This window comes from Abrus precatorius, unplaced genomic scaffold, assembly GCF_003935025.1.
Source record: "Abrus precatorius isolate BTA unplaced genomic scaffold, Abrus_2018 Scaffold8, whole genome shotgun sequence".
In the NCBI taxonomy this organism is placed as follows: Eukaryota; Viridiplantae; Streptophyta; class Magnoliopsida; order Fabales; family Fabaceae; genus Abrus; species Abrus precatorius.
In genome coordinates this window covers 3,965,016-3,989,938 of record NW_020874428.1, presented here as the reverse complement: position 1 = coordinate 3,989,938, position 24,923 = coordinate 3,965,016, and the positions used below count along the sequence as shown (strand labels likewise).

At 31.5% G+C, this 24,923-nt stretch overlaps 3 protein-coding genes across 17 annotated transcripts; all 3 read right to left on the bottom strand.

Annotated features, from left to right (window-relative positions):
• Positions 1–499: 499 nt before the first annotated feature.
• On the bottom strand, positions 500–4,372 carry LOC113848398 (protein CHUP1, chloroplastic-like). The gene is made up of 7 exons (XM_027477884.1): positions 3,611–4,372; positions 2,343–3,290; positions 2,089–2,220; positions 1,666–1,847; positions 1,446–1,557; positions 752–895; positions 500–580 (listed from the first exon to the last, which is right to left on the bottom strand). Exons 1-7 carry the CDS (start codon positions 4,370–4,372, stop codon positions 500–502), a joined length of 2,361 nt encoding a protein of 786 aa, XP_027333685.1.
• Positions 4,373–9,139: 4,767 nt separating this feature from the next.
• LOC113847561 (vicilin-like seed storage protein At2g18540) lies at positions 9,140–11,635 on the bottom strand. 2 transcript variants are annotated; one of them, XM_027476747.1, is made up of 2 exons: positions 11,512–11,635; positions 9,140–10,566 (listed from the first exon to the last, which is right to left on the bottom strand). In XM_027476747.1, the coding sequence occupies exon 2, from the start codon at positions 10,534–10,536 to the stop codon at positions 9,616–9,618; it is 921 nt and encodes a 306-aa protein (XP_027332548.1). In that variant the 5' UTR covers positions 10,537–10,566; positions 11,512–11,635; the 3' UTR covers positions 9,140–9,615. The 2 variants fall into 2 exon arrangements, with proteins under 2 accessions (XP_027332548.1, XP_027332549.1); XM_027476748.1 differs by lacking the exon at positions 11,512–11,635 and having other exon boundaries at positions 9,554–10,176; positions 10,324–10,538.
• Positions 11,636–14,088: 2,453 nt separating this feature from the next.
• LOC113874905 (glycine dehydrogenase (decarboxylating), mitochondrial) lies at positions 14,089–20,933 on the bottom strand. Of its 14 annotated transcripts, none has more exons than XM_027513170.1 (16): positions 19,336–20,488; positions 18,997–19,230; positions 18,233–18,478; positions 18,075–18,152; positions 17,890–17,990; positions 17,615–17,810; positions 17,366–17,491; positions 16,916–17,101; positions 16,676–16,789; positions 16,264–16,416; positions 15,854–16,042; positions 15,639–15,716; positions 15,430–15,555; positions 15,231–15,329; positions 14,931–15,048; positions 14,089–14,335 (listed from the first exon to the last, which is right to left on the bottom strand). In XM_027513170.1, the coding sequence occupies exons 1-16, from the start codon at positions 20,284–20,286 to the stop codon at positions 14,241–14,243; spliced, it is 3,090 nt and encodes a 1,029-aa protein (XP_027368971.1). In that variant the 5' UTR covers positions 20,287–20,488; the 3' UTR covers positions 14,089–14,240. The 14 variants fall into 14 exon arrangements, 9 of the variants coding, with proteins under 9 accessions (XP_027368971.1, XP_027368975.1, XP_027368973.1 ...); XM_027513174.1 differs by having other exon boundaries at positions 18,997–19,880; positions 19,999–20,485; XM_027513172.1 differs by having other exon boundaries at positions 18,997–19,356; positions 19,489–20,483.
• Between the last annotated feature and the right edge of the window lie 3,990 nt (positions 20,934–24,923).

Below are 24,923 nucleotides of genomic sequence, written 5' to 3'. Positions count from 1 at the left end.
ATCTCTAAGTATCAGGAACAGTTGTTAAAGCGTTTTACATTTTAACATAAGAAATTATTTTGAAAAATTAAAAGATACCTATGATTATTAAAATAACTATAAAGGATCTGAAAATTGTGATTGCATTGATAGGTATAAGATGTGTTTTGTTAATATTTTTTCATGACGAATATTTTTAGGGTACTTACTAGCATTCTTGGTCAAATAATCGATGATATGAAAATACAGGCCTCAAAATGCTAGAGGACACTGCTAAATGTATTTTCTCAGTTGTACTGAGTTACACATAATTTGATATTGATGTCGCCCTGTTATTATTTTACTTCAATTGATCGCTTCAGAAAGACCAAGTTGTACATAAAACAAAATCTTGCCAATTGAGAACTACCAAAATGTAATGCAATCACAGACCAAACGCAAAACCAATCTAGATTGCATCTATGAACAAGTTAGGATTATGGCTTACTGAGATGGTAAGCTGAAACCCATTAACATTCTCTTATGTTTTGTTAAGAAGAGAAGCTAGATTGCGAAGTTCCTCAAATGCGTGCATTGTTTCTGCGTCAAATCCTCCTGCAAACTGCATTAAGAAATAAAAGATTACTCTCTTAAAATTGTTAGAATAGTTGGAAAATATTTGCAAATTGTAATAAATATTAGTTAACCAACATGAATTTCACTCGACATTGGAGGCACAACTAAAAAAGCAGGGACTAAGATGCTGAAGTATGCTATAATTTACAGGACAAACCTGATGGATTCTAAAAGCAAATCTCACTCCTTGGAGAAGCATGTAATCCATTGCAGGATCTTTTTCTAAGGCTGACTTTGCTTGAAGTTCCATAGCTACCCTTTTCATATACCTTTTGGCCAGTTTTACTGAGCTTAACTTTATCTGCAAAAAACAGTCATTGAAATCAAATGTTATGTGGAGTCGTGGAGATATATAAACTGCTTTAAAGAACCAGTTTAAAAATAAACATTATCTCGCTAGATGGATTTTTGTTAACAGACTTATTTGCCACTCTAATCCTTAATTTATTGGCCACCACGTCATTACCTAACATCCTAATTTTCCTGTCAATTTGTAGAAAATTGAACACAATCCAATAGAAATAGATACTACTAATAAGTTGAATTTTTGGCAAGAGATTAATTCTGAGAAAGAATTGCTTTTTCTCAAAAGCTCTTTCAGAAAGCTGATAAAAATAAGCAGTTATTTCTTTAAAATGAGTTGAACGCACCAGGTTTTCTATTTTGTATAAGCAATGGCTCTACTTGGAAATGTTAGGTACAGCCCCCTAAAGTAACAACTTTAGGATTCAAACAAGTTCTAATATACATTATATGTTATGCTCTCAAAATATTGTAATGGTACTACTATAATCTCCTCTTATACATTTATCATTTACATTTGCTAAAAATTGATGCACAGTATGGTGTACCTTGCCAATGATTCCATTATCAAGCATCCATTCTATGGGAATTTGAAACTCCTTGCAGTTACGCATTAATGACTCTCTTGTGCGGAGAAGGTTATAAACTGTACGCTCCATCCTGACAAACACAAACACAAGTGTTATGTAAGACATACTAAATTTCAGACCTCAGACTTTTTTTTTTTTTTTCTCTTCTTTCTGGGGTGCAAATATTTGAGGAGCTTACTTTTCGGATAATGCAACCATTTTCTTTAGAGCAATATCACAAGGTAACCGAGGATCGTCCTTGTAGGAGGAAACTTCAGTTTCTAATTTTTTCAAATCTTGATATCCAAATGCTGCCTCTCTTAATGTGTCAGCTTTCTTCTCTGGCCAATCGAAATGCTTAAGGACAGCCCTCTCGTCCACCTTTAAATGTACACAATCATAATTCTATTAGATAACAAACACATGCATAATATTCAAAAATTGCCATAGGAATTACAGAAATGCATCTCCTATAGATCCTAAAAACAATAACAACCACGTTTTAATTCCATGATGCATAATTTAGACCTGTTTACTCTAGCTGTAAGTATCAAAGTTTATACCTTAATTTGTACATGGCATAATTTCAAGCTACACAGGTCTTAAGAAAAAAGCAACTTACAAGGAAGCAGAGTTCATCATCCAGCCACTTCACAAATGCCACTACATCTTCTATGTTCTGATAAACTGCGTTGTTCACCTCTCTAATCAATGAATTCACAAATTCTCCCTGAGTCTCAATATCTGCCTTTATCTACATATCAAGGAATAGTTTGTTAAATTATATAGGTGTAACGCATACTGTTCATCAAAATATGATACAAATAATATACTTTCCATGAAAAGCTGAAATTCAATGACTTGGAAACTACTCACAGCAAGCAAATGTGAGGAACGGTTTTCAATTTCTCCAATCATGCTGCTACGAACATCAGCAACATCTGGTGCATCAGAGAGTCCTCCATTTGAAGAATCCTTTCTAGAGTCTCTCTTCATAAGTGAATGGTACAATTCCACGACTTGTGGAGCGCGTTTTACCATTGCTGTGGTACTTCTTGATGCAAAATTCATAGGAGGTGGTGGGGGAGGTGGAGGTGGAGGAGGTGGAACTTGAGCTGAACTTTCCTGTTTTGTTTTGCTAGAAATAGAACATGAAGGTCTTGGAGGGGGGTTAGGAATTCGTAGTGCCCTCTTCTCAACATCTGAAGAAGCCAAAATTTTGGTAGCTTCTTGGCAGTATTGTGGTCTTTGCACAATCTCCAAACCAGATTGTTGAACAGAGTCAACAGACAATGGCACTGATTCCTTTTCCATTTCTTTTGAACAAACAAAACAATCAGATTGTCTTCTCTTACTCAAAACAACCTCTTCCTCTGAGTAGTTTGATCCACTGATTGAGTGTCTTCTTCTGGGGCTTCCACCTATATCTGATTCAATCCAATTTTTCTCAATGAGACTACCTGGGCACTCTACTTGTGATAAAGGGTCACTAGTTATGGGCCACTTTTTAGGCTTCTTCACCAAATTGAACCTATTTGCACTACCACAGTTTAAGTACCTATAGCTTTGATCAGAGAAAGAACTAACAACACAGTCTCCACTATTGCTCACAATAGAGTGAGGGCTAGATAGCTTATCAGAATCCAATGCTGAGCATGTATTCTTCAACTCGTTTCTCAAACATGAATTCACCCACCTCAAGTAGGCAAGCTCCTCAACCTCATTCAATCTGCTCATCTGTAAACCTTCTACTTGCTTGCACAAGTCTTCATTTGTGAGCCTCAGCAATGATGCTTCAGCTTTGATTTTGGCAACAATGTCACTCTGATCAGAAAAATTGAAGGCAAATCAGCCAATCTCAAGTACAGCTCACCTTATAATTTTAAGAATATTAACAACTAGCAAAACATACACTACAATAAAACATTGAGCAAAAGAAATTTGGAATTTAAAATGTAATAAAATAAATTCTCCATTTTGATAATGAATTAAAGAGCATTAAGTAATGAAGCATTGATTAAACAATTAAACTTCATCTTAACTAAAACAAAGTGTCACTGTCACAACTTACAAGTCCTCACTTCTTCTAAGTTGTGCATTCACATGTTCACATCACAACGACCAAATGAAACAGAAAAAATTACCTCTGAAGATTTGGCAGGACAAGACAACTGAGACTCAAGAGAAGAGAGCCTGCAAGTAAGGTTCCTCTTCTGCATCTGCAGCTCCTTATTCAGCCTTCTCAATTCAACAACTTCAAGCTCAAGATTCTGCACTGAACTATCTTTGTGTTCCACTTTCACATCCTCCTCATGTCTCTCAGTGACACATGTCAAAGCAGCCAATTGGTCAGAGAGGCTAGCCTTCTCTTCTTCCAACAAAGAAACCCTCTTCACAAGCTCATCAACCTCACATTGCTTCCTCCTACACTCTCCCAACTCAGCATGCAACTTGGCCTCTCTCTCCTTAGACTCCTGCAACAAGCTCCTCATGTGATCCAACTCAGTGAACAAATCAGTGGATGATTGTCTCCTATGTGTTGGGAACGCATGTGGATGAACCTGAGCAGCATTCATGGAACATGACAAGTCACCTATGAGGGACCTCTTTACTCGGGAATGAGCAGGCACAAAAGGGTTCTTCTGGTTTGCAACAACATCCGAGGCGGTGGTGGTTGTTGTTGATGATGTTGTTAGTGTGTGTTTTTTGGTAGCAAGTGTTGAATGAAGCTTGGTTTTCTTGTCAGCAGAGAACCCTTTGACAATGTGAGCACCCCACAACCTGGGTTTGGAGTGGTTGTTATTGTTGGGATTGCCTCCTTTGGCATTTTGAAGCTTTGGGGCTTGGTTTTGGTCGGCAAATTTTGAAGTTTTGGACCTGTTCTCTGATGGGTTGTCTTCCCTCATTGTGTGGAGAAGTTCACGAAGTGGCAAGTGCACACAAAAGAGAGAGAGAGAGAGAATGAATAGCTGAGTTTATGAAGAATGAGACTTTAATTTTGTATTGAAGGTAAGGTAAAGCAAATGAAAGAAATTGCAATAGCATAGGTAGACATAATAGCGAGAACCAGTTGTTTTGTTTAGAATAAGAATAGCAATGCAATGGGGTATTGTTTTTGTTTGATGATGTATAAGGAAAGTGGAAGCTTTGCTTCACAAGTTTGAAAGTTTGAATTTTGAAATGATGGAGAGAGAGAGAGAGTTGTAACACATTCAAGTGTGTGAGAACTACGAGGACGGAGCCTGGGAACAGGGAAATGCAACGGTCTTGTTTTGGCATTTGGGGCCCACTTTTTCAGCCTACGCTTGCCACACAGTACGTGCAATAAAAGTTGAATTTCTTTTTAAAAAAGTTAACACATCTAATTATAAATAATTTATTGTTTAAGAAAAGTTTAACAGATGATTATTGAAGAAATATTTTTAGAGAAATTCATATAAAATATTTAGTTTTAAAAGGTCTTCATGCTCCTAGCCTTGATTGCAATCTCCTGTTTCATTTTCAAAAAAATTTACTTTAAATAAAAATTGACATTAAAGATATTTTATAAACATAAACTTGAGATGCCTTTTAAAAACAAAATTGTGAAACGTACTAGAGAAAATATGAATAATACTTTAAATATAATAATCTAACAATAACATATATAAATAAAAAAAAATTGAATATCAAATTTTACATGGTTAAATAGAAGTCAATTAGTGTTCTAAGAGAAATGTTAGCATCAAATTTTTTAATACATTTTTTTAATATATTATTAATTTTGACTAAAATTTATTAAAAATATAAAAATTATGTAAATTTTATTTTGAATTTAATATTTCAATTTTATACTTTTATAATTTTTAATAATTTTTAACTAATAATTAAAAATGTGTTAAAAAGTTTGTTAGTAGCATTTTTTATTTTTTTTTAAATTGAATAAGTAAGTTGTAACGCCTTATAAATTTAATTTTAAAATAATAAATTTCACAAAATAAAAATAATAAAATTTGTATTTTAAATAGACTTTTCCAATGCATAGTTTCAATAAAATATTTCAAAATAATAAGGGTTTACAAAAAAATTTGATCAAGTAACTGCTACAGGATTAATCCAAATATATCATATGTTCAAAGTAAAATTTAAACCATATAACAGTATCATGCATTCCTTTACTGAGCCCAGTGTTAATCGTCTTGGTCACCTGAAAAACAAATGTAAGAGTGAGTATTCTACACTATTCAACACACGCAAACATAGAGACTCACCCCATACACTCCACATAATTTCTAACATATTCTACACAAGTATAATCAATTACAAACAACACTTTCCACGCATTCTATTTCAGTTCACAACCGATGCACTCACTGTACCAACAATATTTTACATATACGTGTGCTTATTGCACGTAGTTACACTCACTGTGGCATTGTGATCACAGTTTTACACTATAGATAGTTGTTGGTTACTCCGCCTCACAGATACAACGTGTGCGATCACGAATCGCTCGGCAAAGGTGTTGGTCAAAGGTCTAGTCAGGAGAAGAGTGTGCAGCCTATGGTGTACCCACGCTCGCTGTTGGTGTCACCACTACACTTTCTTCCCCAAGGTATTTCTTCCCCAAGGTATTTCTACCGTCCCCATCTTCCACATTTCCAGTGTATTGCTGAATCATTCATAGCATATTCACAACCGCATTTAACATCACCTTTCATATACATTTCAGCCACATATAATATTCATATTCGCACACGGCACAAAAGCCCACATTCATTCACAGCACACGGCGCATATGCCCATATTCCACTACACAAGGTCCAATCATACAATTTTTATCATAATATCCCTACAACCATTCATTTCATCATACCCAATATTTCTTAATATCGATAGTACTAAGTTCCACACGATCTTTCCACCACAATTTCACTACAATCAATCAATTCTACCAAACACACACATTCCAAACCATCCACATGACAATGTATAGCAAATTACATGGCATTCAACACAATGAGATAGGGTAGAGTTTTCCCTTACCTCAGATTGAAGCCCACACACGAAATCAACAAAGAAGGTGCTCCTCACACGAATTTTGTCATAAATACATGGAAAAATCTCACGAGGACTAAGGGAAATCGAGAAAACAGAGAATGAGAAGGAAATACCGAAACCCTAACCATTAAAACTTACCTCCAAACGCTTCAAATGTGATTTCAACCTTCAATCTAACTTCCAAACGGTCTTGAAGACAATTTAATTGGTAAGAATGAGTTTTGAGTTGAGATAATCAAAAGGGAAATGAAGAGAGAAGAGTGAGAATGTGTTTCCCGAATCTCAGATTCTTCAAATACTCCTCTGGTCGCGTTACTCTCAGTACAACAAGGACCTCGCTGTAGCGACACTCTCTCTCGCTACAGCGAAAATCTCAGAGGAAACTGCACTATGTTTTTTTTGCAGAATCTCGCTACAATGATACTGCATCTAGAAATGCACCATCCACTGTCGCTCTCTCGCTGAAACGAGGAAATTCTCGCTACAGCGAGAACGCAACAGTTTCATGCTTTTCGCCCAGGACTTTCTCGCTATAGCGAGAACATCCTGCAACACACACTTAGCCTAATTTTCAATTTAGTCTAGTCATATTCAACAATTTCAGTTCAACCATAAACTAACACATATGCTTATACTCGTATTTACACACTCATGCAAGTCCACATCATCACACCATATATATATATATATATATATATATATATATATATATATATATATCAAACACATAAAAATCAACATATACATTTATATTAATATATCAAAATATTATTACAAAAATCTAAGGCATTACATAAGTGAGCTAACAAAGACACTAGTTCATTATTTGTTTAATTAAGATTTAACCAAAGTTGTAATAATAGTAATAATAATAATTTTAGCATTATATACTACTAAACAATAAACTCATAAAATTATAAAAAATTCAAGAAAAATTCTCAATTAGTACTTTATAACATGTATAAGAAACGAGTTGAAAAATACATGTTCACCATTCGATTCTTCTTAGCCATGCCCTCACTATTGTGAGAAATAGTGGAGTGTGTTGGTTATCTATACACTAAACTCTCTTTTTTCTACTCAAAATTACCTCCCAAACATGACATAGTCTTAAGATTGCAAACATGACTCTCCTACAACTATGTTCTTACCATAGCATACGATGATAAGTATTAGCAACTAGCACCAATAATGGTGTTTTGAAAAATAAACTAGCATGAGGCTAAATATCGTGTTTGTTCTGGTGACTGATTACCCTTTTCATAGTTTTTAATTGAAGATAGCTTGAATGCTTCTAAAGCAGAATGAATCTCACCATTGAAATTCCTAGCATAGTTGATATTCCATATATCTTCTATTAACGTTATTTGAATATTTTTTTATTTATCTCAAATTATTTATTCTTTTTCTAACCATACCTTTATTTATTAAGGAATTTTTTTTCAACAAATTACTAAGATAACTCTAGTATTAATAATTACCTAACTCTTACAATAACTTTAAAATTTTTAATTAGATTATTTTAATAAGATTATGACTTAAATATGTTTTTAATTCTCACATTTTGGTTTGAACATTTTTTTTGTTTAGTTTTAGATAATTTTTTTTAAAATTTTATTTTTAGTTCTTAACACCGATATAATCAGATAAAAAATTAACACTTGGCAATATCTCTAGATCTACATTAGAGAAATTATAACATAAATTTATAAAAAAGTAGGACTAAAAAAAAATAGTTTATCTAAAGGGACTAAAATATGAAAATTAAAAACATATTTAAGCCTAAATTATTTAATTTATCATAGTAATTCATAAAATTCATTGTTTTATTAAGATGTGTACATTAATATATTAACAAAAGTTCAGCAGTTAATAATTAAATGTACATTTCACAAAAATGTGAGTTTAAATTTTATTATAAATGTAAAAAATTTCATCAATAAAACTTTGTATGTGTTATTTGACTCTTTTAATTATATATCTCAAATATTTAATTATTTGAGTAAAAAAATAGGTATTTTACGGTTTATATAGAAAAGAAAGCAAAAAAAAAAAATTGATTATAATAATTGAATTTAAATCTGAGGTTATTAAAAAAATCATATAATAGTTAAAATAAAATAAACAAAAATTAATCAAGCTTAATGATAATTACTTTCAAGGTTAGAGATAGATATGCATAGACATATTCACTTAAATTTATAGTTAAATAGCTTATATTATTAAGAGAAAAAAAAAAGAGGAAGAGGGGTCGATGTGGGTTAATTTCATAGTATCTTATCCAAATACATTTCCATTCTCAAATATCGTCACCATGTTATTTATAAGCATATTTCATATTACTAATCGTAAGACCATGTAGAGCTAATGCCTATCGGTGCCAAAATGTCAAGGAAGTTGATGAATTTGATAACAGGAAAGCCAACAAAGTTCCGGTGAACGGCGACATTAACTATAATGGTCTTAAAGTAACTGCACCAAAGGCGTAACAATCGGCATTCCCAATTTTTAAAACGGTACTCCGGGGAACAGACATCCACTCTATATTTGTTAAATTGGTTTGTGTAATTCTAGCCACACCTGAAACTTCGGCCAGAATAAATTCATAAGCAAACATGTAAACACCATCTAATCATAAATACCAAGTTTTTTATTGGTTTTTTTATGTACTTAGGTGAAACTCTGCAGCAGTGGCAGCAAATAGCTCCAGATCTAGACACCTGCTGGATTTCAAATGACACTGACAGTTATTTTTTTTCAAAAATCAAAAGTGGGTTACCTTAAAATGTAAAAACTCCAAGAGTTCATGATCCGGGGTGATATCACTAAACAGAGTTCCCTGATGGATTTAGTATCATTAATAGCTGATGATTGGAGTCAATAGAAATACTGTGCTGTCTATGCAGTTAAAACTTGTAAGAGTAACATGGCAATATGACAAAAAGAAAAAATGAGGGAAAGAAACCAAGAACCCATTTCTATGATGTTACATGATAGTTCAAAAACTGATGCCACGATGTAATCACTCGTACAAGAGCAAATTCCTCATCAATTTTTAAAATGACAAAACAACTATCAAGTGAATTTATAGAACACCTAAATTTAAAGATCACTCGTGTTTCCTCTTCACTTTCTTCTTACTCAGGTCCCTAGATCTTTCTTCCGGTGTCCTTTCCACATCTTCACTCTTCCTCTTCTTCCTTTGCTCCGTCTTGACCTCTTCAGAATATGATTTTTTCTCGCTCCCTTCCTCATCATTCTTTCTCTTTTTAACTTGAAAATCCAGAGAACCAACTAGCCCTCCATTTTCACCCTCCACATTGTTGCAAAGCTTCTTTTCCATCTCTTTCAATTGTTGTCCCTTTGTATTCTCACACTCTGGATTTTCAACCCCACCCTTATTGCTGGAAAAATTACTAGCACCTTCCTTGTGCTTCTTTTTCTCCTTTCTTTGTTTCTTTCCCTCTTCCATTCCATGGTTGCCATCACCTACATTGCCCTGTTCTTGGCCTGACTCAATTTCATTGTATGTCCCATTAGGTAGTTTTCCATCACCTTCCCTCTCTCCAAATTTAACTCCATTACCTCCATCATGCCTGGACTCGACTTCCTGCTGCTTCTTTTTATTCTTCTTATGCTTCTCACTCCCACCCACAGTCTGTGCTGATTTCTCACCATCCTCATCAGCATTCTCATCACCAATCTGTTGCCTTCTAAACTTATCAGATTTTACATTCCCATGACTGAGTTCCTGGTTAGCCTCAACACTCCGAGAATAATTTTCTACCTCTCTCCCACTCTCATCACCAGTCTCCACTGTGCGGCTTTTGTGCTTCTTCTGAGAGTGTGATGACTTAAGCTCCTTGTGGAGCTGATCCAGCTCATTGAAAGACACAGATGCACGGTGAAGATATGCACCGATGACATGGGAAGCACCATTGTCAGCAGACACAAACTTTGATAGAATTTTTGCCGCTTTTGAAAGCGATATTTCTTTCAAAGAAACACAATGTCCAGAAATTGTCTTCATTTTCTTCCCCTTAGGCTTTCACACATATAGCTAGAATAAATAAACATTTAAAGAGAGAGAGAGAAAGGGTTAGTAGGGTTCAGTCCATTGCCTCCAAAAAAACTCCCAAAGAGTTTATTCACTTTTATTTTCCTATCGCACTCCATCGTTACAGTAGCAGCAATCAAACACAACTTTGTAATTCACAAAAAGCATTTGGCTAAAGATTAAAGCTAAATACTGAAACACTTTAAACTAAAAATATCAACTGAATCAAAATTGACAAGACTATATAGTACAACACCATTCGAGAGACTTTCTTTAACAAATTCAAAATTCAAACCCTAAAGTAACAGCTAAGATTATTCATACATTGACAGACGGTAGAGTGTAAGTGTTGGGACTCACCGATTGGTCACAAGTAACAAACTTTGGGCTGAGTTGGTGATGGGTCGGCCTACAAAGTGGGGTGTGTGGGAGAGAACAGAGAGGGTTTGACGCTAGGGTTTGCTAATTGACTTTCCAGAGTGACTATTTGAGGGAATGCTAATAAATCAATTTTGACATATCTATATACGTTGTGTGTGTGTTTGGATGGCATTTCAATTGTTAACAATTGAATCCCCTGAATTTGTAAATTATACGTTTGAATTGGGAAATTATGAAATACCAGGAAAAGGTAGAAATTCCAATCATGCAGAGTCTGAAACAAATACAAATTCCAAAAGCATCCAAAGATGCAAGCATAAATTATTCATCCATGGATGTTCGGTGCTGTTAAGGTCCAAATATATATACTAAAACCGTTTCAAAACTAAACCAAAAAGAGAACCAATCGTACACTGAATGCATACATAAACAAGGAAATCAATCATAACTCTTCACACTACTAAAGGGTATAGGTTAGAGGTTAGGGTTTCGCAGTTTGGAGATAATTTTGATTTAAAAAAAAAAGCTTAACTGAAATCAAAGAGAAAGGTGTAAACGTAATCTCACCAATTGATGATGAACGAAACGGCGATGTAGAAGTGGGTGGTAATCTGAAAACCTATAAGCTGTGGGGAAGAAGGAGGCGCCAACCCTGAAGAGAGAAGGCGTAGAACCCTGCAACTCTGAAGATACTGTAGCCATTTTACTTTTATTTATATTATTATATTATTATTAGCAAGCAATCTGATGAGTTATTTTTTTAAAAAAATATTATCTCATCTTTTAATAATTATATATTAAAAATTTATTAATGATTTTAAATTATAATTAAAAATGAAGAATGAATTATATAAATTTAGTTTAATAAATAAAAATAAATGTATAAATAAAAAATTAAAAGATATTTTATTTAAATTTTATAATGTATATTGTAAAAATTTCTTATATTTAATAAATTATTGTTATAATTATTTTTTAAAATTCTATAATAACAAATAATTTTATGAGATTCTTAAATTTGAAAAGAATGAAAAAAATATAAAATTTATAAAAAATATTGTATAAAAAAAGTATTTTATAATTTTTTTAATATAATCATATTTATATAATAAAATTTTATTATCATATATATACATATATTATATTTAAATCATATATTTTTTATTTTAAATAATCAATTTAATAAAAAATAAAATAAACTCGTGCAATCCACAAACATATTTATTAATATATTATTAAAATAGTATGTTTCAACATAAAATATGTTTCACTTATTTATAATATGGCTCTAATTAAGTTTTGTTGACTGATCAATTTTTATTTTACAAATCATACAAGAGGGGTAGAGAAAAAAAAATTAAAACCACAGGAGAGAGAAAAAAAAGAAAAAAATAAAAGAGAAAGAAAAAGACATAAATTTAGAGAAATATATATATATATATATATATATATATATAAGAAAAATATAATTTTTTTTATAAAAATAAAAATTAGAAACTAAATGATATCAACAAAAGTTTACACTTACACTGTATCAAAATTAAATTTTATTTAAAGTTTAAAATAGAATTTTATTTATATATTATAAATTAAATATAAAAATTAAAAAACATAATTAAAATTGTGAGATGAGGCCAAGTGTGCAAAGGATAATTTGAAGTACATTAAGAATAAACTTTTAGAGAAAAATTGAAGAGTCACGTACATCTCCAACTCATTACATCATTATAAAACATCTTATTTTGCAGAAAAAAAAATCTTATTTAATAATTTTAGAATAAAAATACAAAAATTTAAGTAAATAAAATTTTAACCCTAAATAAATAAAATAAATACTAATATTTTAAATATAAAATTTTTAATTAAATTTATTAAATATAATCGAATTACATGTTATCTCATGCAGTTAAATTGATAAAAATTATATGTACATAATTATATTAAATATGAAAAAGTGACCTTTAAAGTAAAAATAATAATAAACATTAAATAATATTTCATTCATGCAAGCCTAACTTATTAATCATCACATCAATCTTTTATTTACTAACTGCTATTATGAAAAATATAAATAAAATTTTAATATTAAATAAATGAAATGATTAATAGTAAAAAAAATTTCAAAAATTCTAACTTATGTAAAATTTCACAAAATAAAAAGATGATTAATAATAATTTTATGAGAAAGTGTAACATTCAACAATATATGAGCATTAAATTATGTTAAATTCTATAATTTTTAGTAAAAAAATTTATACATAAATATAAATTCTTACTATATGTAATTTTGTTCAAGTTAAAAAAATCAGATTTTAAATTATCAAAAAATAATTCCCCCAATCTTTAGTATTTTGGAAAAATATAAAAGTTTTAGTAAATAAATGAAACAATTAATAATATTTTAAAATATAAAAAAGTATCCTACTAACCTCTCATTTAATGACCACTATTATAAAAATAAATAAATAATAAAATATTACTAATGACTTTGTGGCTATTTAGGTGATATTGAAAAAAAAATAAAAACTAAAAACCCTAAAGCCTAAACTAATGACATTGTGCCTGTTTAGAAAAGTTGGTAAATTGAGTTTACACAGTTATCAAGATAAAAATTTCGTTCTTTTCTCTCAAAGGGTTATGTTTTAATTCTTACAAAACTCATACCCAATAAACACAAGTAGGTCATTTTTAGTTGAACTACTGACCTACTACCTCAATTTAATAGCACTGTTTATGACATGATTGGGCTACTGTTTAATAGGTTACTGGATAGGAAAGTAGAAAACTATCAACAGTAAAACTCATGTAACATATAACAGTTTATTATGACACATCAACTACTTAACTGTAAAATCTATACATGCATGAGCAAGGCACAGTTAACGATGAGGGTAAATACACAAATAAAATCGTCATTTTAACATACCAAATGTATATAATCTTTGTGATCAGAGCTATTGCAAATATATTTTTTATTAAATGGAACTATAGTTATTTTTTTTTTAATAGTTCTTCATTTACATGAATGAAATTCAATTTTCGCATTACTGTGATATATAGGTATAAAATCCATCCCAAAATTCAATAGCATCAACAATATATAATATATACTATTCTTTAGCTTTTGCATATTTTTTGTGGGAGGGGGGGGGGGTATAGGTTATGGTTGGATGAAACTTAAGAGCATTGGATTATCATCATTATCATATGACGAAGCAATAGTCAACAGCAAGGACTGTATGTGTGAATAGGAAGAGTTTATGTACAACTAGAATTTAGAATAGTTGAGTGGAACACTAGGCTGAGACAGCAGCTTGTTCTTCAACAGCTTGTGATGCTGGGAGAAGGGTGCAAATGAGGTTGCGGTCACCGTACACATTATCAACACGTCCTGATACAGGAAACACATATCACATTTATTAGTCAAACAAAACTATGCAGGTAATACACACGACATACCACAGCTTATAATAGAGTTTAACAAACAGTAAATGTGAATGAGGCTATCATTTAGAAGAGCTTAAGGATACCTTATGGAAATAGTTTGAGTCTTATAAGATTGTTTTTTTAGTAAAGTTCTTTATATATTTTATTAAAATAAGTTATTGTCAGCTTATTCATTTCATGATCCAATTTATATCATTAAAGGGGTGTTTGTAATTACAGCTTAATTAAGTATTTATTCAATAAGATCTTTTTATATTATACCATATATTTGACTGTAAAATTTCTTTAAATAAACTAAAGAGAGCTTATGCTAATAAACTATATTGAATAACTTATTAAAATAAGTTTGAGTCATAAGTTATTTTCATAAGTTCTTTCACACGAGACCTAAGTCCTCATGTAACAAGAGCTTATTGAATTAGTGTTTAATTAAATTATTCATCAAAATGTACCCTATATCAAAAAGGGATAACAGGGTAGGTTAACTAGAGAAAGATGCAATAAGAAACATTTAGTAATATAAACAACTACTTGATTACCTGTGGTAGGCCAGAACTTTGAAACACGGAGCCATGAAGCTGGGAAGGCTGCATATTCCCTGGAATATGGTTTTGTCCATGCATCAGCCATGAGCAGTGATGGTGGATGAGGGGCACCCTGCAGAAAATTTATATGATCAATCAAAAGTGCATGAACTAGGTTGAAATTGTGAATGAAATATGCAACCAATGATGTATGCTATTAAATAGTCGAAACTGAAACCAGTATTTCTCTTCCTAGTAACATCATATAAATGAAGAACCGTGCTACATAGTCAAAGGAAAAAAAAAATATTTTACCTTAAGTACATTGTTATTAATGTCAGCCTTTCCTTTCTCAATCTCAGCAATTTCTTTTCTAATGGAAATAAGAGCATCACAGAACCTGTCTAACTCAGCCTGCAATGATGTTTAGTTGCATTAGAGAAGAATTACAGACGAGAGACAACAAAGAAAGAGGGCATCATAAGGACAATAATTTTCCTGTAAACTCATATACCTTGCTTTCACTCTCAGTGGGCTCAACCATGAGGGTACCAGGCACAGGCCACGACATTGTTGGTCCATGAAAACCGTAGTCCATGAGGCGCTTTGCAACATCTTCCGGCTCTATTCCAGCAGTATTCTACAATAGGAATAAATTACAAGTGATCGAAGCATGAAATTCTAAATAATTGAAAAACAACTGCAATCATCAAATTGACTTACCTTAAAGCCTCTTAAGTCAATAATGAATTCATGAGCAACTGTTCCATTGACTCCACGGAAAAGGACTGGGTAATAACTCTGGAGGAGTAAAATAAATAAATACAACAAAGGATCATTTATGCAAACTCAGTAATATGACACTAATCAGGATAAATGGTTCTAATGCAAAGAAGTAAATGTGATCTATACTCTATAATCTATAGTACTGCACTAACCTCCAAGCGTTTTGCCATGTAGTTCGCATTCAAAATGGCTATCTTTGATGCATCGGTGAGTCCTTTAGAACCCATCATGGCTATGTAAGTGTAAGAGATTGGCAATATGAGTGCGGAGCCCCATGGTGCAGCAGAGATGGTACCAAGTGGTTGAGATTTGTCAGGCGCAGGAATTCCACCAGTTGGTACCTTCATTTTGGTGACAGATAAAAAAATACAAAGATAAAGATGTTATTAAACAACTAGAACAATGTCACAAAGAGGAACAATGTCATTCAATCTGGTGAAGTTAAACCAAATACTAATTGTATTTTATTTTCCTGTGAAAACAATGCACTTTCTAAAGAATATAACTAAAAACATGTATACAAAATGTCATGTCATCCATAACCGGGACAAAAAGTGCTTACCACAGGGTGTGAAGGTAAAAACGGTGCCAAGTGTTTCTTTACACCAATAGGACCCATGCCAGGGCCACCTCCTCCATGAGGGATGCAAAATGTCTTGTGGAGATTGAGATGGCAAACATCAGCTCCAATCCAACCTGGGCTTGTAAGTCCCACCTGAAACATGAACCGAGGGTCCAAATATAATTTGATAACTGAAAAAACATCTTCTGAAAATTAGGCACAAATAGATAATTGCTGCATCAACATGACTTGCAGAATTTGGTAACAAGAACATCAGCAGTTGAGTTTTGAAAGAAAACATGTCCAACGATTTTGGATCAATATATGGCTTGGAGAAGACTCAAAAATAGAGGAAAATTAGTTTATTAACATCAGTAGTACATGAATGTAAAGTATGTGTAAAAAAAAAAACCTGTGCATTCATGTTGGCACCATCCATATACACTTGGCCTCCATTATCATGAATAATCTTGCAAATCTCATCAATACCTTCTTCATAAACACCATGAGTTGAAGGATATGTAACCTGCAATTTAAATCAAAACCAAAGCAAACTAACATAAAAGAATGCCTAGGTTTGATAATACTCTTAATTAAATAGCTGGTACAAGGTCAATGATATCACTAAGAATCTATAAGAAGCAAGTTGTACCATAAGTGCAGACAAGTTGTCCTTGTGTGTTTCAGCAGCCTTCCTCAACTGTTCTATATTAATGTTTCCCTTGGCATCAGTTCCAACGGGGACAATTTTCATTCCACACATAGCAGCACTAGCAGGATTTGTGCCATGTGCTGAGACAGGTATAATGCAAACATCACGGTGGGGGTCTCCTCTTGCCTACAGTTTCCATTGGCAAAAAGAAGTAAGAAGCATCATAGGAATTTAATTTATGAGTATTTATTACAGATGGTAGGGAAATCATTGCATCTCCTCTAGATATGTAGCAAAAGAAAATGAAACAACTGAGGCTATCTATTATTGGCTGGAATGAAAATATAATGTTAAATGAAACAACAACAGAAAAAACTTGTATATTCAAAGAATAAATCAGAACAACAAAAAATCCTTGATAAATTATCATAATGATCCAAGTTACCATACCAAATGATAAGCACGAATAACCATCAGTCCAGCATATTCTCCAGCAGCACCAGCATTTGGTTGCAAAGAGAAGGAGTCAAACCCAGTGATTGTACACAACAGTTCACCCAAATTGTTGAACATTTCCTGATACCAGATTTGCTTGTTAGAAATAGAAAACACAACTATACCATAATTTCAGGCACAAATGTATATATATGAATTTCTTTAAAGCATAATTGTAGTAAGATTATCTAAATATCCAATTACCTGATAACCTTGAGCCTGGTCAACTGGTGCAAAAGGGTGAATATCAGTGAAGTTGGGCCATGTCACAGGCATCATTTCAGTCGTTGCATTCAGTTTCATTGTACAAGATCCCAGTGGGATCATACTGTGGCATAGTGATAGATCTTTTGATTGTAGCCTATGAATGTATCTAAGCAACTCATGCTCAGTTTGGTACCTATGAAGAAAAAAACAGAATAGAAGTAAACTTCCATAATATGACCACATGAATTAAAATTTTGTGAAAAGAGATATACGTGTTAAAGATAGAGTGTGTCAAATAAGGGCTCTTCCTAGTTAATCCAGAAGGAATTGCATTCTGAACTTCTGGTGCAATAGATGCAGCTGCGAAGGACACCTGTATATAAATTAACATTATAATCATGAGTAATGACGCAACTTATAATTGTGAAAAATAAATATAATATATTATCATGCTTACAGGCTTGCCACCAGCAAAAACTTTGAAAAGCTTATCAACATCCTCTAATGTGGTTGTTTCATCAAAAGCAACAGTGATCTGCAAAGCAACCAAGCTGCATTATCCAAAGACATGCAAATACAATTAACTGATTTGGCGCAACAAAAACCAACACTCACAGTGTTGCCATCCACAACTCGCAAATTTATTTCACTTTTGAGAGCAGCATCTGCAATTGCATGGGCATTGGCAGTCTTAACCTTCACAGTGTCAAAGAAGGGAAGGTCTTGAACTTCCACCGTTCCAAGTTTCTTTAATCCAAGAGCAAACACACCAGCAAGACCATGAACGCGTTGGGCAATGTTTTTAAGTCCTTCAGGTCCATGGTATACAGCATACATGGCAGCCATGTTTGCAAGCAGTGCCTAAACACAACCGACCAACACTTAATAAAATCCTCAACCAACTCACACAAAATCAAAACATAGCTCCAGAACATACTAATACAAAGATTATAGAGTTGGGCATTTAATAATCTCTATAATTTCCTTCTACTCACCAATTGTCTACTTGTTTCTACATCCTTCGTTTTCAGTTTGATATATAGTTGTTGCACTTATCTCTTTCATATCCTTATCAATTTGTTTCCAAAGAAAAATGAATCGAAACTTTAATATACAGTCAAAAATACATGAAACAAAATTTCTTAATAGCTTTTGCACACCAAAAAGAACACCCTCCCACGTAACTAAAATTGTTTGAACCAAATATGTTTGTTATAGAGTGGTTGCACTTATTTCTTTCATATTCTTTTTAGTTATCAAAGAAAAATGATTTGAAACAAACATATATAGTCAAAAAACATTAGAAACTATAATTCTTAATAGCTTTTGTACACCTACCACGCATAACTAAAAAAGATTGAACCAAATCAGCTAGTTACCTGAGCAGTGCAAATGTTGCTGGTGGCCTTGTCCCTTCGGATATGCTGCTCCCTAGTTTGCATCGCCATTCGCAAAGCCGTCTTCCCAGAAGAATCAACACTGACACCAATGATTCTCCCAGGCATCATCCTCTTGTACTCTTGTGATGTGGCCAAGAAAGCTGCATGAGGACCTCCATACCCCATTGGAACCCCAAACCTTTGAGCTGATCCAACAACTATATCAGCCCCAAACTCACCAGGAGGCTTCAACACAGTTAATGCCAATAAATCACTTGCCATGACAACCTTCACCTCATGAGCATGAGCCTTCTTAACAAACTCCCCATAATCCAAAACCTCACCCTCAGTACCAGGATACTGAACAAGCACACCACAAACATCCCCAGATTTGTAATCAATATCCTTAAGATCTTGAGTAACAACGTTAAGATCAAAACCTGCAGCTCTAGTCTTACAAATATCAATGGTTTGAGGGTGACAGTTACTTGCAATTATGAATGTCTTCTTCTTCCCTTTCTGAATGTTATTACACATTGACATTGCTTCAGCTGCAGCAGTTCCTTCATCAAGCAATGAAGCATTGGACATAGGCAAACCAGTGAGATCAGTGATCATGGTCTGAAAATTCAACAGTGATTCAAGACGACCCTGAGATATCTCTGCTTGATAAGGGGTGTACTGAGTGTACCATGCAGGATTTTCCATTATGTTCCTCAAGATCACTGGTGGAACATAAGTGTTATAGTAACCCATTCCAATGTAAGACTTGAAAACCTTGTTCTTTGAGGCTAAGTCCTGCATGTGCTCAATCATTTGGCTCTCTGTTAACCCTGCATCAAACTTGCTAAACTTCATTTCCTTCAAACGAATCGATTTTGGCACTGTAGCATCAACCAGTGAATCAAGGTCTTCAAATCCACATGATTTAGCCATTTTGCTTTGTTCTTCTGGGGTAGCAGAGTTATGGCGCCTCGGGAAAGTGTCACTTGGTTGAAGCGCTTGCACTGAGATGGATCGGATTTGGGAGATAGAACCAGCTCCGAGGAAGCCAACAACGTTGCGTGACGACATGTTGTTGATGTTCCTTCCCAGAAAGTTGTTATCTGATTTGGATCCCCTGTTTCGCAGAACAGGAGAAGAAACAGAGGACACACACCTTGATGAAGAGTACAACAACACAGGGGTGGTGGAAGAGTTCAGCACCGATTCATCCTTCCGACACTGCTTCGCCTCTGAAACCAGACGCTTCAGAATGGCACGGTTTGCGAGTCTTCGAGCACGTTCCATGAGTGTTGCTGGTAGCTACAGAGAAGAAAAAAACAAAGGAGAAAAAGAAGAACAGAGGAAATAGTGTTTTGTTTTTGGAATTTGAGGGTTTCAAATTCTGGGGCGTGTCTCTTTTTTTGTTATGATTCCATTGGAGTGTGTCAGTGAGGATGAGAGATGAAGGGGTGGCTGACGATAATATAGTTCTACGAAGGAATATCGTTATATAATATGAATGTGTGTTATTTATATATATGATATAATAATATTATAAAATGAAAGGTTTGGTTTTTTGCAAATGAATGAGTAAAATAAGGGTGAATTTTTTGTGGGGGTGGTGAAGTATGGTTTTTCAAGATCTGGTGGAAACGATAGGTGGTTGGTGAGTATGCTCCCACCTCTGAAGGAAAAGGACAGATTCAAGGTTATCACTGTCTTAGAAGAAAACAACACAAACTGGGGAAGAAGGAAAGGAGGAGGGGATGAATGGAAGGAATTGAAGCTGTGGAGATTGAGTTTCAGTGGAAGCCATTTAAGGGGGTTATATTTTGGAGAAAAAACAAGTTTTTTTTAAAAAAAATTTATTTTTCTGGGGTTTGAAAATTGTAAGATTTTGATGAGTAGTTTGTGGCAGATTCTCTTTCACAATTGGCTTATCCTTTATGTCTGAAAAGAAACAAAAGGGTAATTTGGGGTTAAGAATCTATGGGAACTAGCATATCCGAACGTGGGATTTTGATTCATGCAGGGTCTTTCTTTAATTTGTGGGACTCTATTTTGGGGAATTTTAAAAAATTGGTAAATGGGGTAGTTGAAGCAAATTTTGAGGATCTGTATCTGTCTCACAAATGCAACGTGGATTCTCGAGTAGGATGAGTTTAAGGTTGTAAAGAAAGATCTTATGCAGTGTTTGGGAAAGTGAAGAAAATCTTGCCTTGTAAAAATGATTCTATTGCTAAGCCAAAGCATTAGTAAAACAAATCTATTTTAGCTATTTTTAGCAGTGTGATTATAACTGTTCCAGTACTTTGGGCATTTGGAGAGGACATATTAATCCAAAGTTGAATGGTAGGTGACACACACTACAAATAAAAGAGCAAAAGAAAAATGTTAGTCATGTTTGTTTCTATTTTTAAAAAGAAATTAAAAAAATAAGTTATTTTATTTTTAAAAATAAAAAATTCTTTTTTAAAAATGAAAACAAACATATTTTTTCAAAAGTTTTTTTTGACTGAAGCAGCTTATTAGACTTAAATAATCTCAATTGGGAACATTCAGCCAGAGGTGGTAGGTGAAAGAAAAAGGGTGCATACTTTAACAGTATGCAAATCATTATGCTTAATTAAAGCTAAACGGTAGGTATGTGCTATTGGAATCAAGGGTTAGGTGTGTATTTCACCATTGTATTGTACCAAACCAACCAAGAGGCAAAGAATCAAAAACATATTTGAGATCTTAATTAGTTCTTTCAGTAGTTTGACTGGTTTCTATTTTTCCCCTATAGTTTGCTTAAATACAAAAATGATTGATGTAGTATAAATTTAAAAATATTTATTAATTGAAAGAGAATATTAATCAGTATTTTTAAAACATTAAATAAGAAATAAAAAATATTTTTTTATAAATAAATATTATCAACCCAGCATTCACTATTTCTAATAAAATTTTTATTTATTAATTACTTATTTAATATCTTTAAAACGCTTTTTGACAATTGCAAATTTACGGTGGTAGATAATAACAGCTCATAAAGTTGACGTAGTAAATTTAAAATAATAACAACTTTTACTTTTAAAAGCACAATTTTTTTTGCTAGGATGGTCAGCATTTACTTAATTTTAATTTAGTTAAGTAAGATTGCTATAAACCAATTTATATTACTACATAATTGTTTTCTTTCTTATGAATAAAGGGAATAACTTTAGAATTAAAAGAAATATCATTGTACTATCATTATAGCTTAATAGTAAAAAAAAAAAAAAGAATAAGAAATAAAGTCACCATCATTTTTGTAAGCAATCATATGTTTTTGGGAAAAAAAATAGTAAATATGTTAAATCTTATGAATTTTAAATTTGTAAAATTTGAGATCACAAACAAAAATTCATTTATCATACATATTAGATGTTAAAATTCATTTAAATGTGAAATATCTTAGCGTTACTATTAAAATAAAAAAAAATTATTTAATTAATATGAGACTAAAATTATGATATTTTTTTATCACCACTTCCATGAACCGTTGAAAAGTAAATATTTCATCACAAAAGATTCACTTGTTATTGTTTGAAATAATTTCAAAGAATATATATAATCATAAAAAAATAGTTATTTTACTAAAATTTTGTTATAATTAGATGTATTTATACTTACAATATTTTAAAATTGTTAATAAGTATAATTTTGTATTATTTAGAATCACATTTCAATTGTTATTAAAGACATGTTAGAAAAAATATTATCTATATTTTACATATTTAATGTGCTCTTGTAATAGCAATACCATAAAAAAGTTTTAAAAAATATTTTAAAATAATTTTTATCTCTTCGTGATTCAATAAAATAATAAATTTTTATGAAAAATCATAAACTTTATCTAAATGTTTTTGTTTAATTTTCAAAAGTTAATGTGAGAAACTCATAACTATTATAGTTATAAATAAACTTACATGGTCACGAAAGTAACAATAATCATAGTTATAGTAATAGTTATAGATATAACAAGAATTATAGTCTCTCGTTTATAATATAGATATTGATTTAATAGTTTTTTTATTAAATTTGTGTAAGATATGTCTAGGACATATAAGAAGAAATTAATATTATTATCGTAACACCTAATGTTACTTTATGTATTAAATTATGTAGTTGTTATAAAAACTTACTATTAATTACACTTTAGAAAAACTCAATACATAAAAATTTCATTAAAAATTGTACCATTTATTATTATCACATAATTTTTAATGCATTGATTTCAATAGTTTTTAATAAAAACTTATTATCAATAGTTTTTATTGTGTAATTTTTATGCACACAATAAAAAAATATTTTTTTTAATAATTAATAGAATTTGTATGCATAAAAAGTAGAAAGATTTAAATTTATTATTAAAATTTTAATAAAAATTATAGCATTTATTGTTATCACATAATTTTTAAGCATTGATTTCGATATTTTTTTTATATAAAACCTTATTATATATAGTTTTTTAGTGTGTACTTTTATGCAGAAAATAAAAAAGAATATTTGCATTACATAAAAGTAGAAATATTTAAATTTATTTAAAAAAACTGCTTATTTTATCTTACAATTATTTAAAGATTTTTTGTTGTAAAATAAATATTAAATAAAAACATGTATGTATTAAAAACATAAATGCCTCCGAATACGTTATATAGTCTGCGTATCCTTCTGATAATCCTCTTTATATTGTATAAAAAATATTAAATAAAAGTATTTATTATCTTAAAAATATAAATATATTCAATATTTTTATTTAACAATTTGAAATGTTTATATATATTAAAAAAAATATGATTTAAAATTATTATAAAAATTCAAACCCTTACCTTCCAACCAAGAGACGTCATTCTTCTCTTCACCAATAGCCACCAGCGATAGTTCACATGTTAATGTTGTTAGCAGTCACATACAACTGACAAAGATCATTACGGAAAAAATCATTTTAAATTGTTTACCTTACGTCTATAATTTTTAATTAATAAATAAAAATATGAAAAAAAAATTAATTTTTTATAAATACGATCATAGTTAATATAAAATTATTTGTTTTTTACTTAACAAGAAGAATAGTGTATAACCAAAGTCAACTTTGAAGTATGTCCCTGTGTTATTATAACGAGGGATCTTGCAAATTAAAGATGATTGACGATGTCATGAAATAAAAGACTTAAACATGTCTTTAAGTTTCATATCTTGAAATGATTTTTTATTTTTTATTTTTTGTCTTTGACTTATTTCTTTTTTAATTTTGTAATCTCTATTACTGATTTAGTTCACTAAAATACTACTAAATATTAGTTTTTTAACGGACTATGTTAATTAGAAACTAAAAATAATAAATGTAAAAAATTAAGAATTAAAATAAAAATACTAGAAGAGACTTTAACAAAAATAGTCATTAAAATGTAAATATAAAAAATATATTTAAAATTAAAACAAAATTAGATTAAAAAAAAAACGTGAACTTGTAGAACCAGTTTAAAGGTAAAAAAAGGCTGGATAAGTGTATTTACAGAAGAAAGTGTATTTGAGGGAGTGTTAGAAGGTATGACCTAGCATTCCTCAAGCTTTATTATTGTTACTATTATTCTTTTATTTCCATAATTCTCGTTATTATTATTAATAGCTGAATATTGATTTTGGGCTTTAAGGATAATGATTAGATACTAAATCTATGGCCCAAAATGGGCCTCGTGCTGAAAGAAAAGCTATTCCTATTCTGAGATAATACAAGGTTACAAATAATTGGAAAAAAAGGTTTTATAATTCTTTTTATCTATAAAAAAAACTATAGTTTAGAGTAAAAAAAATACACTTTTCATTCGTAGTTTTCGTATATTTTTAAATATTAAGGGTGAAAATAGATAAAGTCATTTGTTGGAAGCTTATGACTTAGAATTATTCACTAAATA